The 17,940-nt window shown below is 52.1% G+C and overlaps 1 protein-coding gene across 2 annotated transcripts in view; it reads left to right on the top strand.

Annotated features, from left to right (window-relative positions):
* Positions 1-13,201, top strand: part of Tmcc2 (transmembrane and coiled-coil domain family 2) — a 37,014-nt gene extending 23,813 nt beyond the window's left edge. The window contains exons 3-5 of one of the 2 annotated variants that reach the window (XM_032914809.1): positions 8,385-9,325; positions 10,628-10,763; positions 11,704-13,201. In XM_032914809.1, the coding sequence (XP_032770700.1) occupies positions 8,385-9,325; positions 10,628-10,763; positions 11,704-12,015 (1,389 nt within the window). In that variant the 3' untranslated portion in view covers positions 12,016-13,201. The remainder of the gene's footprint in view (positions 1-8,384; positions 9,326-10,627; positions 10,764-11,703) is intronic. The other variant, XM_032914810.1, reaches the window with a different exon arrangement.
* Positions 13,202-17,940: the final 4,739 nt, after the last annotated feature.

The following is a 17,940-nucleotide window of genomic DNA, read 5'->3' on the forward strand; positions in this document are numbered from 1 at the left end:
CCCAGTCTCTGCCCCGGGGAAGCTGCTCCTAGAGACCGGTGGACCTAGGACTCTGCAAGCTAAGAATCGCCTTCCTCACCACTCGACTGTGGCCCTCTGGCCCCCTCTGCTGACCAATCGGACTTCCTACTGGGGCTGTACAGATGAAGTCCAGAGAGAAAGAGACTGTGAGTTGGCCATCTTTGTTGTGTCTTGGGTGGTGTCTGCTGGGCAGTGCTGAGGGATAGAAAGCAGAGGGTAGGAAGCAGAAGCCAGGAGGTAGCCACAGGGGTGTCCAGAGCAGTTCCTGGGACGAAGTCTCAGGACAGAGGCATTCCCTTACTGAGGCTGGCTGACTCCTCCAGGCCGTTATTGGGGAATCTGGGGTGGGAGTGACCGTGCCCTAGGCCACTGAGCATGGAAAGAGGAGGACTCTGGGTGGGATCCCTTCCATCCGGGAGGGGACTCACTTCCATAATGAGCTACAGTGAGGAGTTGGTGCAGTTGAGCCGCTGTGAGAGGCTTTCTGATCACTGGGTACATTTTTGACCACGAGAGGAACTGGTCAGTGCCTGTCTGGTGGGTGAACTGCTACTTGTCCTGTATTCCCATGTGGCTTCCCACCCCTGCATACAGCCCAGCCAGCCACACTACGACATCCTCCTACACCCTGGGCTGGGGAGAGGTCCCTAATCACCACTCCATCCTCTGGCTGGATAGACCTCCATATATCCTGCCAGATGGGAAAGAACAGCCATGTGCCCTGGGGGAGGAGAAAATCTAGAGCAATCCGCCCCTAATCCCTGGCTGGGCCTCACTCAGACTGGAGATGGCGGCTTCAGAGGCTGGGAGTTTTGGCACGCCTATTCGAAGACCCCGGCTCCCAACAGTGCTGCCCAGGGACTGTGAATCTGGGAGCCTGGCACTGCCCTCAGACAGCTGGGGCCTTAAAGCTCCTGGCACCTCATCGCCAGCACGGCTTTGGGAAACAGTATCCACACAGGTGAGGCTCTGGGTGGGGGGAGGAAAGACCTTCACGTGGGAGACGGAGTAGGGCTGTCGAACAAAGGAGAGCCATTTCTCCAGGTTGTCAAGCGGAAGGCTCCCTCTGTGGGCTCCTCAGAACCAACCTCTCTCCTGCCCAGTTCTAGAGAACTCTGGATCCAGGCGAGCTGGCATGAAATTAAATGCAAAGGGTGCATTTCTAATCATGGCTGCTTCTGTGTTCAGAAGGAGTGGCAGGGAGAAGGGAATGGAGAGGTTCTGTGAGCATTGGCCCCCACGGACCAGAGAGAGTCCAGGTCCCTAGTGTTTGACTCTGAAGTGAAAGAGCAACTCCAGAGCCTCAGCCAAGAGCCTGTGCCTCTACGTGAAGGAAGGGGAGCAGTGGGCATTTACGTGGACAAAAGGCCTTTGTTCTCAGGAGGGCCAGGGCTGAAGGGAGGATGTAGTTATGGCTGCAGCCACGAAGGAGTCCTAACCGGGCCAGAAACCAAAGTGTAGGGGAGATAAGTCTCCGCCAGCACCAGAGAATGTCCTTAGGTGCAGAGCAAGCCCGATGGCTGTGGGAGGCACGGTGACGAGAGGCAGGTAGCCTTTTGTGGCCTTGAGATGGATGGGTGTGGCATGAAATAGGAGCGTGTTCGCCCATCTATGTGTAGTCTGTACCCAGTAATCCCCCTGTAGAAGCAATGAAGGGCTTACAAAGCCACCGAGGGCATACGCTGTCTCCTCATGTGGCTAGAGCCATTGCTATGGGGATCTTTCTACCTCGAGCTCCACGTATACACATGCCCTTTGGGTGGCCTATTGAGTATCTGACATCTAACCCCCTACCCTCTGGAGAAAGGGCCCTTAGGCTTCCTGGGTACTTCCCCCATATTACCCCCTTGCCTGCCTGGAAGTGCTTGGATCAGTACGATGACCTATCCGAAGCTGGAGCTAACATTTCTATGGGCCCCATACGTTTCCCCCTGGGAAGAGAGGCCTAGGGTGCATCGGAGCAGGAACAGCCCCCGACTTCAGGTCCTGGTGCTGGAGTAGACTTCCCCTCTGTTCTCTCTCAGTTATTCTGCCTAACTGCCTCTTTGAATCTGGAGGATTTTAGCTGGCCGTGGGTTTTCCTCTCCACCTTGGTCTAGATTTACCCCCTTACGCTCTGGGACTTAGTTTTAAAAATTAAAGTAAATCAGTGTTTGCTAACCCAAAAGAGTTGATAGAATCAGAGTCTCTCCAGGTCGGGGCATTTCTGCTGAGTCATTGGTGAGTCACTTCCCCCACCTTCAACCTGCACACTCACTCCTTGAGCTCTGATGCAGTGGAAGCCAGACCCTGCCCTCAAGGACAGCATCCTGCATGGTCCCACCTGTGTGTAAACACTTCGCCTAAGGAGAAACCCAGGAGACTAAAAGACCTGTTTTTTTTTTCTCCTCTTCCTCTTACTTCTCCTCTTCTTCCCCCTCCTCTTCAAAATAACCTTGCTGTTGTCTTTCTAACTAGACATGCCAGCCCACAGTGGGTGCCTTGGGCTTCGTGCCCCGAGGTGGTAGAAGGTCATGGGTCTACTTGGGAACACAAGCACAGAAGCGTGAACTCCTCACGAGTGGTGGCTATTTGTATGGCCCGTGTACATATGTTGCTGAAGAAAGAAAATGGGAATCCACATAGCTACTACTTTCCCCTCTCTAGCTAAAGCATGACTTAGGCTAGCCGATAGTGTCTGCCATTGACCTGCCATCTTCCAGAATGCTGGGCTGTCATGCAGTGGGGAGGGCAAGTGTCCCATGGCCAGGTTAATGCAAGGACACTGAACTCAGGCCCAGGAGGAAGAAAAAAACCCCAGAGGGCGATGGGAGCCAAGGCTGGGGAAGTCCTGAGCCAGCAACCTCTGTAATTTGGCAGTGTACCTAATCCAGTTTCAGTTTGTGTTGTTGAAGCAGGGTAGAGAGACAGGTCTGTGGCACTACTAAAGCTACATAGATAGCGTGCCCAGTTCTTCATGAACTGTGGGGAGATCTCACTGAAGCCAAGACAGAAACAGGAAAAACTGGCCCCAGAGACTCAGCAGTCACTCCTCCAGCCCCGCCTTAGCCAGAACATTCATCAGTGTGTCTTAAACTCCAGTATAGCTGCAGCCCTGGCTGCTAAGCTCTCAAAGTAGGAGCATGTATGTCATGGACTTCACACTGTCTAGCATCCGCCTTGCCAGATCTTGCCTTAGAGTCTGCTCAGCCTAAGCATGGGCACCCATCCCAAGTCAAGCAGTTGTAGAGTGGACCAGCCTTTCTCAGCCAGGCAAGTAGGGTAAGGGTACCATGCCACGGGGCTTCAGCTCCAGATGCAATACTGGCGGAGCGAGCTGAGTAAGGCTCTGCACCATTTGGAGAGAGAAGCTGTCTTTGCAGCCAGGCCTGCTCCAAGCCGGGGACCTGGAGTTTCCACCTGCTGATGACAGGCACTGAGTCACTGTGTCTCTCAGTACAAGAAAGAGGTGCTCTGTCAGAGGATTCTTCTCTGCTGGTCGTGAGGCAGTGAGAAGGTGAAGACACCCTCTGGTGGGCTACTCAGAAGGGTGGGTTCTGCCCTTCCGTGTTCATGCTGCACGGCTTTACCTCCTCCCATCCCAGATCATCTTCATAACCCTCGGGGATCCCCATTTCCCATTCCTGCATTCCCCCACCCCCTGGCAACCGCTAATCTGTCGCCTCTGCCTCTGTAGATCCAGCACTCTGGAAACCGCACTGAGTGGAACCATTCAGCGTGTAGCCTCTACTTAGCAAACTGGTTTTTAGATTCGTCTATGTTCTGCCATTATCAGAATGTCACTTCTTGTGGTGACCAAACAGTGGTCCATTATATGTTCCGTCTCACTTCGCTAGCCTATTCATTGGTTTCAGTGCCATCTCTGAGCGGCACCTACCCTTTGGCTATTGTGAAGTGTGCCACTGTGCACTTGTACCAGTATCTATTTGACTATTATTTTCATTTCCTTTTGGTATTGTCACTGTTAGCTTCAGCTGTCAACTTGACACAGCCCAGTGTCCCCTGGGAAGAGGGACCTCCACTGAGGAATTACCTAGGTCAGATTAGCTTGTGGTCATGTTTTTTGAGGAGTGTTTGTTTGTGTTGTTTATGTTTTTGTTTTGTTTTGAGACAAGGTTTCTCTGTCTAGCCCTTGCTATCTTGGAACTTACTCTGTAGACAAAGATGGCTTCAATCTCAGAGATTTGCCTGCCTCTGCCTTCCGAGTATTGGGATTAAAGGCATGAGCTACCTCTGCCTGGCTGAGGTATTTTCTTAATTGCTAACTGACGCAGGAGCACCCAGCCCACTGTGGGCGGTGCCATCCCTAGGCAGGTGGGCCTGGGCTATGTAAGAAAAGTAGCTGAGCAAGCCAAAGGCTCCTGCATTTTGAAAGCAGCATTTCCCTATTGGTTTCTGCTTCAAGCTCCTGCCTTGACCTTCCTTTATGATGAACTGACACCTGTAAGGTGAAACAAACCCTTTTTTCCCCCCAAATAGCTTCTAGTCATAGTGTTTATCAGAACAGCAGAAAGCCAAGTAGAACAGGGTGCACCTCAGAGTTGGATTGGACAGTTATGAAATGATTCTGTATTGAACTTGGCGAGGACCGATCATGCTGTGTCCCTCCCCTCCCCTTCTTACCAGCAAAACACGAGGATTCCAACTCCATGAACTCTCTCTTTTCTCTTAAAACACACTGAGCCCACTTAGTGCTGCATGGATGTAAGACCATGTACTGGAACATGGGGAGCCTTTCAAGGGCCACATCCTGAAGAAAAGTTACACTCCCTCATCCAGCAACTCAATTGCCAATAGCCTCTGAGTTAGGGGCAGGAACCTCTCCCCCATGCATGCTGGGACTTTGGCTGGCTTCATCATGTCTGCACAGGTCTTGCACATGCTGTCACAGCCACTGAGTTCATGTGTGCCATGACCCTGTCGTGTCCAGCAAATGTTTCCCTGCAGATGTCCACTGCCTGTGACTCTTACTTCCCACCCTCCCTCTTCCAGGATTCTCTCTGAACCTTTGGGGTTGGGGGAGTGGTATAGATGTCCCACTGAAGAGCCGTTTATGCCTGAGCATTCTGTAGTTTCTTATTGGCCAGTTGTGTCTCTGTATCAATCTCTGTCTACTGCACAAAGAAGTTCCACTGATAAGAGATCAGGGATACACTAATCCTTCTTCAGGGCTGGTCCACGTCCTGGGTCTGCAGTTTCCACTGAAGCTGCTGGGAGATCTGTATTTATTTTTAACCAATTGCCTTATGCTCCTTACTCAGTATCTCATTCTATCCTCTGAGAACCCCTTGCTGTAAGTGGAATAACCCCCATCCCCCAGGTGAGAAACGCAAGTTTCCAGTGATGGTACTTACAAAGGAACATATCTGACCACGCCAGGGCTCCAAACTAGTTTCAGACTGCAAACGAGGGCCTGTTCCATTGTCCTACACAGACCCGTATCCTATCCTGTTGCTATTTTTTTTTTAAATAGATTTACTTTATTTTCTGTAGTGAGTGTTCACCTACATGTGTGTATGCATAGATGTATACCTGGTGCACCCAGAGGTCAGAAGAGGACATCAGATCCTCTGGAACAACAAGTGCTCTTAACCACTGGGCATCACGTTAACCCCATTCGGCTTTCGTAGGTGCTAGGATTTGAAGCCAAGGTCTTCTATGTCCTGGGGAAGTGCTGAGCCATATCCCATCTCCCTTTGCATTCGTCTATGGCAAATCCTATCCATGTGCTTTTCCATCACTTGAAAAACTCTTCTTTTCCTTCCTTAACAGTCCCTTCCTTGTTAAAATACGATTCTTTGCGGCTGGAGAGTTGGCTCCGTGGTTAAGAGCACTGGTTGCACTTTCAGAGGTCCTGAGTTCAATTCAACCACATGGTGGCTCACGGCCATCTGCAATGGGGGGATCCAATGCCCTATTATTTATATATAGTTCTTCCTTGTGCCCCTGTGGCAGTCTGCCAGATCCTCGGCTCTCTCTATCCCTGGCTCTGCTTCCCTGTCTTAAAGGGGCCTTGGAAGTGACTGATCCCTGTGCCGCCTGCACCATGGAGGCCAGACTTCATAGTGAGTTCCAAGCCAACCTCCGTTACAGAGAAACTCCACTAAAACACAGGGACTTGGAAAAAGCAGGCTATGAAGAGCTTCTACCTTTCTTAGACATCTCCTCGAGGAGAATGGTGTAGATACCGAGGCTGGGACACACCAGCAGGGGGCAGGCATTGTGGTCTTAAAGGAGCTGAAGTCTAGACTTAAGTAAGAGGAGCCATCAAGGGAAAGAGAACCCAGAGCTTCCATGCCTTACTGTCAGCCCCAGGGGTCAGAGAGTGGGGGCTGACAACCATAAGGTGCACGCCTTGAATCCCAGCACTACTGAGGCAGAGGCAGGTAGATCTCTGAGTTCGAGGGCTATACAGAAAACAAAACAAACAAACACAAACACAGCGTCTAGTCTCATTTCTGAGCACCACACAGCATCCGCTCTAAGTTTTCCGTGTAGGCCAGACAGATGTCAAGGGGTAGATAAACAATTGTACCTCCAGGGAGAACCCAGCAGGCAAAGCCGTGCAGCTTCCCTCCCCACCGCACTCCACAGCCTCGCTCGTCTGGTCTGTCCACCATCCCCACTCACAAAGAGTGAGTCGCAGCCTCCAGACGGCCAACACATCACCACCAATGCTGATTGCCTGTCTGGTCTTTTTCCGGGAAGAGGTTAAGGGGGTTGGACATCTGTGGTAAGGCAAGTTCTTGGAGAGTAAAAGCCATGTGTTCCATAGAGAACTGACTTGGTACAGTTCTGTTGATGTTGAGTAAATATGCTTTGATAATCTCTTAAATTTAGCCCAGCTTGATTGTAGGCATCACTCCCTCAGGAGAAAGATCTGCCTAGATTCAGATGTGTCATTTATCATGAACTTAGGAGACACCATCCATGTAACTCTCCCACGAGAGCTGGTATGATTCCACCCATTATATAGGCAAAGACACAGGGATCAAGGCGCGGGAGTGACAGGTTAAGTCCAACAAGGTGACGCAGACCTTGGGACCGTTTGCTGTGGGGAGACATGAGTTGGGTTTCAAAGGCCGAAGTCTGAGAAGAAGAATCCTCAGGCAGAAACGCTTGCTGGGAAGGTGAAGGACATGAAGGCCCAAAGCCAGGCCAGGAGGAAAGCCCTTACTTCAGAAGATTGTCCTCTCAGCATTCTTAGGAAATCCATGACTTGAGAACGCCTAAGAGGTCCCCCTCCCTGCCCCCTGAGTACGCCAGCACTGTTGATATGGGTGACATTTCCCAAGAACTTTTGCCTATAGTTAAGAGTTAGAGCTCTGGCTACTCCCGGTTCCTGTGTGTGTGTGTGTGTGTGTGTGTGTGTGTGACTAGCCTGCTCTCTCTTGTTTAATCCCTTTCACACATGGAATTTACCTCACCCTGCCCCTCAGTGATCTGACGCGGCCTCACTTCCTATGTGTAATGATAAGGTCTCAGGGACTCAGCTTTGGACACTGGGGTTAGTGCGTTCCCGGCCAGCTTTCCCACACATCTGTCCTGCATTCATATCTTCTTGCCCTTCTGCTCTCTCCTTCCCCTCATTCTTCTTCAGGCCTCTCCTCTTGTCCATCTGAGTCTGAGCTACACTGATGTACTCAGGAAGCCTGCCTGTCTGGTGGGGAGGGGAGAGGGCCTTGCCTTCCTTCCTGCACAGTCTCCCCTTCTTGACTCTTCCAGACTCCCAGCCTCTCCTGGGAGTTACCTCTGGGGTCTTTACACTTCAAGGAGCTGCCCAGCAGGGTGACTGGGTGTACTCTTTTCTCTGGGAGATTGGGAGAAGTCGAGTATTCCCACCATTGTGAATCAGAGATTTCTGATGCCTTCGGAGACCAGGAAAGTAACAGAGGCTCTGGAAGGATTGTTGACAGGGCCAGGGACCCATGCAGGTTGTTAGTAAAAACATGGTACAAGGGCTGGAAGGCAGGAGCACTGACATGTAGACTTTCATGGCTCTGAAGGAGAAGAGCCTAATTAGGAGAGTCCAAAAAGACAGCTCATCCCATCTCTGGTCACAGGACAAAGGGTTCTGTCTTTTTGTGGCTGTGCATCCCCAAGTCACTAGCTAGAGCACTCTTGATCTGCTTAGACTTCATTCCAGAGGAGTAAAAAAAAAAAAAAAACTCCTTATAAAGGTCATGCTGGCATGCAGCTCTGGGGGCCTGCTGTAGAGCTTAAGGCTCTCCCACTCATGTTATACTTTACCCTGCATGTATTGTCTAAGTGGAGAAGCCACACCCAGAGGTGTCCCAGACTGGAGAACCCTGCCTAGACCCTTCCCGTATCTCATGATTTATTTGTGCTTGCCTCCTTCCCAGGGTGACAAGGGAGATCTTGTGGCCCTGAGCCTCCCCTCTGGCCCTGGCCATGGTGACACTGATGGACCCATCAGCCTGGATGTGCCAGATGGAGCGCCAGACCCCCAGCGGACTAAGGCTGCCATTGACCACCTGCACCAAAAGATCCTGAAGATCACTGAGCAGATCAAGATCGAGCAGGAGGCGCGGGATGATAACGTGGCTGAGTACCTGAAGCTGGCCAACAATGCGGACAAGCAGCAGGTGTCGCGCATCAAGCAGGTGTTTGAAAAGAAGAACCAGAAGTCAGCCCAGACCATCGCCCAGCTGCACAAGAAGCTGGAGCAGTACCGTCGGCGCCTGAAGGAGATCGAGCAGAATGGGCCCTCGCGGCAGCCCAAGGATGTGCTACGCGATATGCAGCAAGGGCTGAAGGATGTAGGCGCCAACATGCGTGCCGGCATCAGTGGCTTCGGGGGTGGCGTGGTGGAGGGCGTCAAGGGCAGTCTCTCTGGCCTCTCGCAAGCCACCCACACTGCAGTGGTGTCCAAGCCCCGGGAGTTCGCCAGCCTCATTCGCAACAAGTTCGGCAGTGCGGACAACATCGCCCACCTCAAGGACCCTATGGAAGATGGACCCCCTGAAGAGGCAGCCCGGGCGCTGAGTGGCAGTGCCACATTGGTGTCCAGCCCCAAGTACGGCAGTGACGATGAATGCTCGAGTGCCAGTGCCAGCTCAGCTGGAGCAGGCAGCAACTCCGGGGCTGGGCCAGCAGGCGCACTGGGGAGCCCTAGATCCAACACTCTTTATGGTGCCCCTGGGAATCTGGACACTCTGCTTGAGGAGCTTAGGGAGATAAAGGACGGCCAGTCACACCTGGAGGACTCCATGGAGGACTTGAAGACTCAGCTGCAGAGGGACTACACTTACATGACCCAGTGCCTGCAAGAAGAGCGCTACAGGTGGGTACCTCCTGGCGACACAGCTGTGTGTGGGCGGGCCCAGTGGGAAGTAAGGAAGCTGCTCTGAGCTATGGAGGCCACTGGAGAAGGGTCCAGAAGGGTCCAGCCATGCCAAGAGGAACCTCTGAGGAGCCTCCTCCAGAATGGAAGAGGGGTCATCATCTGTTGGTCTCAAAACGCTTTAGGGTGCTCTGTGCTTAATTCACACAGGGAAACTGAGGCAAGGGCCAGCACCATAGCTACACTCCTATGCAGAATCTTGTTCGGAAAGAACTTTGGAGGCAGCTTCTTGGGTTCAAATCCCAGATCTTGCTTTTAGTACCTGAAACAAACAGCTAGCAAGCACCCTGGTTTCCCTGCTGTGAAGTGACCGTAGCACTGACTGACTTCATAAAGAGTGAATGAGCGGGCTAGGCACTCAAGAGGCAGTGGCAGAGGCAGGCAGATTTCTGTGAACCGAAGCCAGCTTGGTCTATATAGCTAGTTCTAGGCCAGCCAGAGCTACACTGTAACCCTGTTTTTTTTTTTTTTTAAGAAAGAAAACAACTGGAGAAGTCAACCTATGAATGCAAAATGTAGATAGTTATGTAGCGTGGACAGTTGGAATGCCTCAGAGACCTGAGGTCACAGATGGACTGCAGTCTGGTCCTCCCCCAACTCCTCCCTCTCTGGGATTTGGGGGACCTTACCCTTGGCACTTCTTCTTTCTAGATGGTGGTTTATAAAATTGAGGGGATCCCCACCTAAAAATGAATCACCCTCACTTTATAGTCATCATCTGATACTTGGTGCTTTTCAGAGCAGGGATCACATCCTTTCTACCCCAGGATCTCTATCACCCAGAGGGCATCTTAGCCAGGGCTTAGGAGTCTGGGTTGAAGTCACTTAATCCTTAACTGCCCATCAAGAGCCATGATGGGGTTGAGGATTTAGCTCAGTGGTAGAGCGCTTGCCTAGCAAGCGCAGGGCCCTGGGTTCAGTCCCCAGCTCCAGCAGGGAGTGGGCGGGGGGTGACAAGAGTCATGAGGTCCTGGACAGGTTCCTTAGTCTCTGTCTTACTCTCCTACCTGTCAATATGGTGACCTCCTGTCTCATGAGACTGTGTGAGAATCCTCTGAGGCAGTGCAGTCAGTGCTTAGCACAGGGCTGGCACAGAGAAATGCTATGCTGTCACAGGGGTTAAGACAAGAGCAGGACTGGACACATGAGTAGGCTGCATGTCACTACCGAGAATGACACCTTGGTCCTGGGGAGAGAACAGCTTGGCCAAAGAAGTGGTGTTACCTCCCCTTTTCCCACTAGGTATGAGAGGCTGGAGGAGCAGCTGAACGACCTGACTGAGCTTCACCAGAATGAGATGACCAACCTAAAGCAGGAGCTTGCCAGCATGGAGGAGAAGGTGGCCTACCAGTCCTACGAGCGGGCCCGGGATATTCAGGTACAGCCGGGGCCACCCTGGGGCTGGGGCGGGCGTGTCCTGATATGTTGATAGAGCCAATAAAAACTTCCCTATCCATAGGCACAGGGTACAGGTGACAGTATTGGGGTGGACATATCACAGGGGACACAGTGAGCAGAGGCGTATCTATGGGGCCAATAGGTACAGGAAGCCAAAGAGGGCAGTGTTCATGGTAGAGATAAGAGCAAGGTAAGTCTTTGCCCAAGTGTGTGCCCTGTACAAAGGCAAACCAGTGGTTAAAGGCCACTTCATTTGCCACATCTTTGGGGACAGGTTTTCAAATGAATAATTGTTATTTCTAGGCATTCCCTTGCCTCAGTATGGAGCTAGGATCAATAAGCAAGACTCCCATTTCCTTAGATCCTCCCCCAACAGTCATTAAAGAGTTCTGTTCCCAATCGCAGCTGATCAACCTATACCCTTCTTGGCTTTGAAGAGGGGCCATATATTACCAGCTTCTTGGTACAGTGGCATACTAGTCTATCCCTTGCTGTAGCAAGATGCACAAGGTTGGATAAGTTGTAAAGAAGAAAGGTCTTCCCAGCTCTCACCCCTAGAGATCCTGGAGTATGGAGTCATCCTCTCCTTAGAGCTGGTAAGGACCTCAGAACTGTAGCCTCCATGGGTGAGGCAGAGAGGCTTGGGGGTCAGACTCTTTTCCACAGGATCTAACTCAGAGAGCAGCAATACACCAGTGACTTAATTTCTTTATAGTGTGGCACACATGCGTGTGTGCACACACAAACACACACACTTTACAGGTTCGCCACCCTAACATTGCAGAAACCAAGCTTCCCACTCAGGATTCCCCAGAGGTCACACTTAAGCCCTACTGCGATCAGCACAGGTTGACTGGGCTCAGTCCGGGATCCCGTCCACCACTGAGCTCCCGCTCACACCTTCTGCCTGTCCCCTGCAGGAGGCCGTGGAGTCCTGCCTGACCCGAGTCACCAAGCTGGAGCTGCAGCAGCAGCAGCAGCAGGTGGTGCAGTTAGAAGGCGTAGAGAACGCCAACGCGCGCGCTCTGCTGGGCAAGTTCATCAACGTGATCCTGGCACTCATGGCAGTGCTGCTGGTGTTTGTGTCCACCATTGCCAACTTCATCACGCCCCTCATGAAGACGCGCCTCCGTATCACCAGCACCGCCCTCCTGCTCCTCGTCCTCTTCCTACTCTGGAAGCACTGGGACTCGCTCACCTACCTCCTGGAGCATGTGCTGCTGCCCAGCTGAGCGGCTGCTGTCCACCCTGTGCTCTCCGGATTCCACTGGCCACACGCATCTCCAGGAGGGCCCAGGGCTCCTGAGTCCCTCGGGGTCTGTCATGTGACCTGTCTGGCCCCTAACTGTCCCTTCTCTGCACTGCTTCTGTCTGGCACCATCTCCCTTTTGGCCTGAAGGTTGCAGAGAGGGTGCTCTGGGCTGGAGGGAGCAGGGACACTCACAGCCAAATGGAGCAGCGGGGAGACACCAGGGCCGCATTATTTGAATTATTTGCAGTCACATGGGACTTTTCTGGGCTGACCGGAGGATGCTCTAGTCGTGAAAGCCACTAAGACAGAAGGCCAGTCTCGATTTCCCTAGGGAAGAGCCCATCCTGGAGGCAGCCCGGTTTCCTCCCATGGCGACGGTCTGGATATAAGCCAGTGGGCGGCAGTGTTGAGCCCAAAGAGTGCAGAAAGGGGAGGGTCCCCAGGCTTGGGGCCAGACAGCAGGCTTGGCGCAGCCACTGGGAGCTCAGCCTCCCCTCCCCCTGCTTCTCTTCCCACTTGAGCTGGTTTGGGACTGGTTTCTGGAGGCTGGGTGGGGTGTGGCTTTGGGTTTGTGTTTTCTCTGCTCATCTTTCTGCCTGTCACTGGGTGTGCTGTTTTTCTGAAAAACAGGCCCCAAGGGGCCCTGAGCCTCCAGCCCAAACCCTTAGACCTCGGGGATCACATTGAGTTCTATTTATTTATTTATTTACTTATTTATTTATTTGTTCCTATCCTTCCCGCGCTTCTGCCCGGCTGGGCTCCAGGGAGAGGACCCTACCCGTCCTCCCTCTGAAGCCCGGGCTTTTTCTTGGTTCATCACACCCCAGACCACGTCTCTGGTGTTCCTGGCTGGAAGAAGGGGCGTGTGGCCATGCAGCCCGCTCTCCCAAGCCGTCCCAGCAGATGGGTTGGAGGGGCATGGCCTCTTTTATATATATCTATTTATTTTATGTGTGTGTCTTTGTGAGGAAGAGGATGTTTGTCATTTCCTTACGCTCTGGAGTGTTGTGTTCCATTCTGCACAGCCCAGCCTCCCCAGGGGCCCTTCCAAGCACAGTGGGGATTTCTCAGAATAGGGGAGAGGAATCCATGAAGCAGGAGAAGCAGTGCCTGCCAGCCATGGTGGACCTTCCTAAGAAATAAATATCCTCTATGTTTTCAAACCATCATGTCTGGTGTCGGCTGATTACCCTGTCTCTGAAAAATCACAGTATTTCTCCCCACACTCAAGCATTCTGGGTATGGTACGCTGGGCGTCATCTGTTGGCCGGATGTTGTCTTCCATATTGAATGAGGAATAGCTACCCCCCCCCTTGCCTTGCTCTGAGCAGCTTAAATGATATGACTGTCACTCCGTCCAGCCCCAGCTCTGCTGGATCACTTCCCAGGAGGGACATGGAGAAGCTCCCATAGATGCTATGACCAGTTGTAGCCACAAGAGGTCAGGAGAGTCCGTACTCCAAAACCTCTCCCAAGATGCAGTCCTAAAAAGGCTACTGGTGTTAGCTTGGCTTTGTCACAGTTGTTCAGCTGAGGCAAGGGGTACCTGCTTTCCAAGTGTGGTGTGGTGTGGCCCCCTACAGGAAGGCCTAGCACTTAGCACCTGCCCTGTGGTCGTAGTGCCTACACCTAACAGCCCCAAAGCACTTCCTGGCAGGAACTTTGTGGGTACTTGCAATAGACCCTTTGCAGGAGGAGGCAGCAAGGGGAGTGGGGGAGGGGGCGAGTTATGATTAAAAAGAACGAAAGAAACCAAAAAACAACCTTTGGTCTCAGCCCATAACTAGTGCATTGCAACCAACTCCCAGCCCTTCTCTGGGCCTCAGTTTCCACATCGGTAAAGCAGGATGCATGTGAGCCCTGTGTGTGTCAATTCTGTGCTGGGATTCTGTGGTCCTGTGAGCCTGAGAAGCAAACACTGCAACTATGTCTGTGGCCTCAGGCTCCTGGGGACTCGAAGACTGGAGAGGGCACAGTGCTGCCACCACGGGAGAGCAGCACTGACAATCTGTTTGTCCTCTGTGCTGCGAAGGAGTTTCACCAGACAGCCTTCCAGCTATTCCATTCTTGGACCTTGCACCCCCTTTCTCTTCCAACCACGTGTGTATGTGCACCTCTCTTGGGGGCCACGGGTGGCTCAAAGCCCACATTCCTGGGCCACAGGTAGGGGGGTGGCTGCTCCTGGCTAGACATTTCCTACATTCCTTCCAAGGTCAGATGCCTTCCCAGAATTGGCTCTGAATGCCACTGCCAGCTGCAGCCCACACCGAAAGGGAGCCGGGAGGAAGGAGAGGTCATTTTTGGTCAGTTCTGAGGCTGCAAAGCAAACAGCCTAAGGGGAGGTGGCAGGCTCCCAGCTGTATCTTTGTAGAAGAAAAGCACTGGCTTAGTTACCTCATCCAGGAGACAATGGAACACCTAACAAAACCCTGCCATCCTGGGGCTCAGGGAGGCTGCCATGTTTGTGTCTGTTTGTGTTCCCTCTGGTTTGTTTTTTTTTTTTTTTAAAGGAGGGTGAGTTACCCCCACCTCTTTCTCTCCCCCGAGGTCCAGAGAGTGAGACACTGAGTCAGGATTATCACTTGTAGTCTGCCTCTTTCAGACTACGAGACCTAGAGGCAGGCCCTTCCCAGAGCATCTGTCCCACAAGTGTAGGTCTCACCCCCAGGGTACTAGAGAGCTCAGTCAGACTGGCAGACTCCCACTCCCTGGGTCTCTTAGGGTAGGGGCAGATAAAAAGGCTTGGTGCCTTCTCGCTCCTTGGCAGCTGGCTGGCCCAGAGTGCGTGTGCTTTGTACCCTGCAGAGCCCGTCCATTCCATAACCTCATGGGTCACAAAGCCTCAGCAAATGCAAGCTCTGCAAACCCGAAAGGCAGCCCAGACCTAGGGTCTGGTACAACTGATTTGTCTGCACTGTAGAGTAAGGGGAGGGAGGAGACACTGGGACCACAGCTAGGAGAGGAAGGGGAGCTATAACCAGATCTTTCAGGCAAGCTAACCCTCCCTGAAGGGGCAGGTCCTGGAGTCAATCCCAGACCTGGGCTCAAAGTCAACATTGCCACTTACTTGCCCTAGACCCGTCGCACCCAGCTGCTATCACACATCTGCCAGTAAGAGCGGTGTCTCTGGTACACAGGTGTGGCAACAGGAGTCACAGGTGACATTTCATGCCTAAACTTGATAGCACATTCACTGGAACTTAGAGAAGTAATCCAAAGAATGACCACTCCACTTCAACACTGTCACTGGGTGTCCAGGTCCAGAACTTCTTGGAGGAGTTGAGGTGGACTCTGTAGAGACGCACAGGGTGACACAGGCAATGCCTCTGACCTGAAGACCCAGGATCTTTTTTTCCTCCAGACGAAAAGCCTGCTTATTTGCCCAAGTCTCTCCTCTCAGTCCTCACCAGCCAAAGCTCAGCTTCCTAGGAGATGAGATGAGACACACCTGTCCTGAGCCACCATCAGAGCCTTATGAATCTATCCAAGTAGGGCCCTCCCTCCTCTAGCAGGTGTGGTGTCCAGGAAAGAGTGAGAACTGAGGTCAAGATGCTATGCATGGGTGTGAGTTAAGACTGTCAGCCCATACACTTGGGTAGAAATGATGCCTATGCTGCCCATCTAGTAGGATTTGGTAAGGCACAGAGATGTCAGGAGTGGATGCTGTCCCACAATGCTCCCAAATGACCCCCTCGGAAGATATTTCCAGGAGACTTCCCAGCCATCTAGGACTCCACTGGGGACTCGGATCTGCCACCATGGCTGGACAAAGAAGTGGCCAGAGCAAAGTGGCTTGAAAGCCACTTATAGACAAACCTCAGATGAACATGGGAAGAGGCAGTGGGTCCCACCAAGGCCTGCTGGGATGGTGTCAAGGGAGGAGAGGAGGTAGGGCTTGCCACAGCATATCCAGACGTGTTGGTAAGTCCTGAGTCACCCAAGCAGCCAGAAGGGCAGTCTGGGTGGAGACAGCAGCACTGCGTCTTCTACACAGAGCCTCCGGGAGAGTGCTCCCACGCTGGCAACCCAGCCCTGACATAGTTCCCTGAGTGACCGTCTGGATGGAGCAGCCTGGACCCTTCACTGCTGAAAAGGTCACCTCTGCCATATCCCTGCCTACAGGAGGGACTCATCAAGTTGGCTCTGGCTCCAAAAGTACCCCAAGGCTCTTCCCCAGCCTGTCTGTTGGGATCCAGGCTCTGCCCCTGTTAGACTTTCTTGATTGTCTCTTTCCTTATCCGATGGGAATTTCAGCTCCCTAGGTGGAAGTCAAAGGCCAGTAAAGGCCATGGCAGACCCTGTCTGGGCTACAGGACGGCCGCTTCCTCACACCACCCCCCAGTGAGAAGCCACTAGCTGTGTCTGGAAAGGTCTCTGAGCTATACTTGGAGGTGGTCCTCTGGCTATTTATCAGACACCCCAAAGGTGAAAGCAGGGAGAGAAAGTTTAACTTCCCTCGAGGTGGATCTCTGATTGAATTTATTCCAGAAACAGGTCCCCATCACAGACCTGCTGCAACCAGCCGACATTGACCCATCTTCCCCTCACCTTCTCAGTCCTGAGAGGCACAGCTGAAGAGGAAGGTGCTAAGAGGGGTCCCAATATTTTTCCACCTCTCCCACTGTGGCTCTTAGGGTTCCCCTCAACTAAGGCAAATGACCTTAAATCTAGCCTTAGGTTCATGTCAATCTCAGAAACGTGGCTTTGGGGGTTAGGGATTTAGCTGAGTGGTAGAGCGCTTGCCTAGGAAGCGCAAGGCCCTGGGTTCGGTCCCCAGCTCCAAAAAAAAAAAGAAACGTGGCTTTGAGTACCAGGGCATGCATGAACACAGAGATACAATCACACACACAAGAACACACATACAGACATAAGAACACTTCCACATAAACATACACATGGGTACACATGTACATCTGTGAAAACACAAACATGTACACACATACATACAAGCACACAGTGATGCATGCAAACACACATACATACACATGTGTACACACACATGTGCAGACACAGAAACATGCACTCACATACATATAAGCACACAGTGATGCATGCAAGCACACACATACACACACATGTGTACACACACATGTGCAGACACAGAAACATGCACTCACATACATACATACACAAATGCATAAACATACAAACACAGCCATGTGCATGAACACATGTAGGCACGGGTACACATATACATGCAGTTATGCATACATAGGCATATAGGCACATCCACTCACACAAGAACACCAGCACAAACATCCAAGCACACAGCATACTGGTTAGTTTTGTCAACTTGACACAAGCTAGAGTTGCCCGACAAAGGGAGACTTTCATTGAGGAGGTAATATGCCTTTATCAGATTGGCCTGTGAGCATGTCTGTGGACATTTTCTTGGTTAGTGATGGATATGACAGTAGTGATGTTCCTGGGCAGAGTTACACCTGGGCTGGTGGGCCGGTTATATAAGAAAGCAGGTTAAGGGGCTGGAGAGTCAGTTCGGTGGTTACGAATGCTGGCTACTCCTCAGAGAACCCATGTTTGATTCCCATGACCCGTGTGGCAGCTCACAGCTATCTGCTATTCCAGCTCCAGAGTATCCGATGCTCCTTCTAGGCTTCACATGACATGTACACATAAACACTCACACCGTCACATGCATGTATACAAGATCGCTCTTATCCAAACACACAACCCAGTGTCCACACACACGTCATTACATTGCTTCTCTGGGATTCTAAGTTGCCATGTTCATTGGAGAACCTGAGGGGGGGGAGGCAGACAGACAGACAGATATAGCCAATGAGTTGCCAGGCCGTGGAGGCTCAGACAAGATGGGATAAGGTGCTGTGTAAAGCCTACTCAAGGAAGAATCCCATCACACGGAGAGGAGGGGCGTCTGTGATCC

The sequence above is a fragment of the Rattus rattus genome, chromosome 10, assembly GCF_011064425.1.
Source record: "Rattus rattus isolate New Zealand chromosome 10, Rrattus_CSIRO_v1, whole genome shotgun sequence".
NCBI lineage: Eukaryota > Metazoa > Chordata > Mammalia > Rodentia > Muridae > Rattus > Rattus rattus.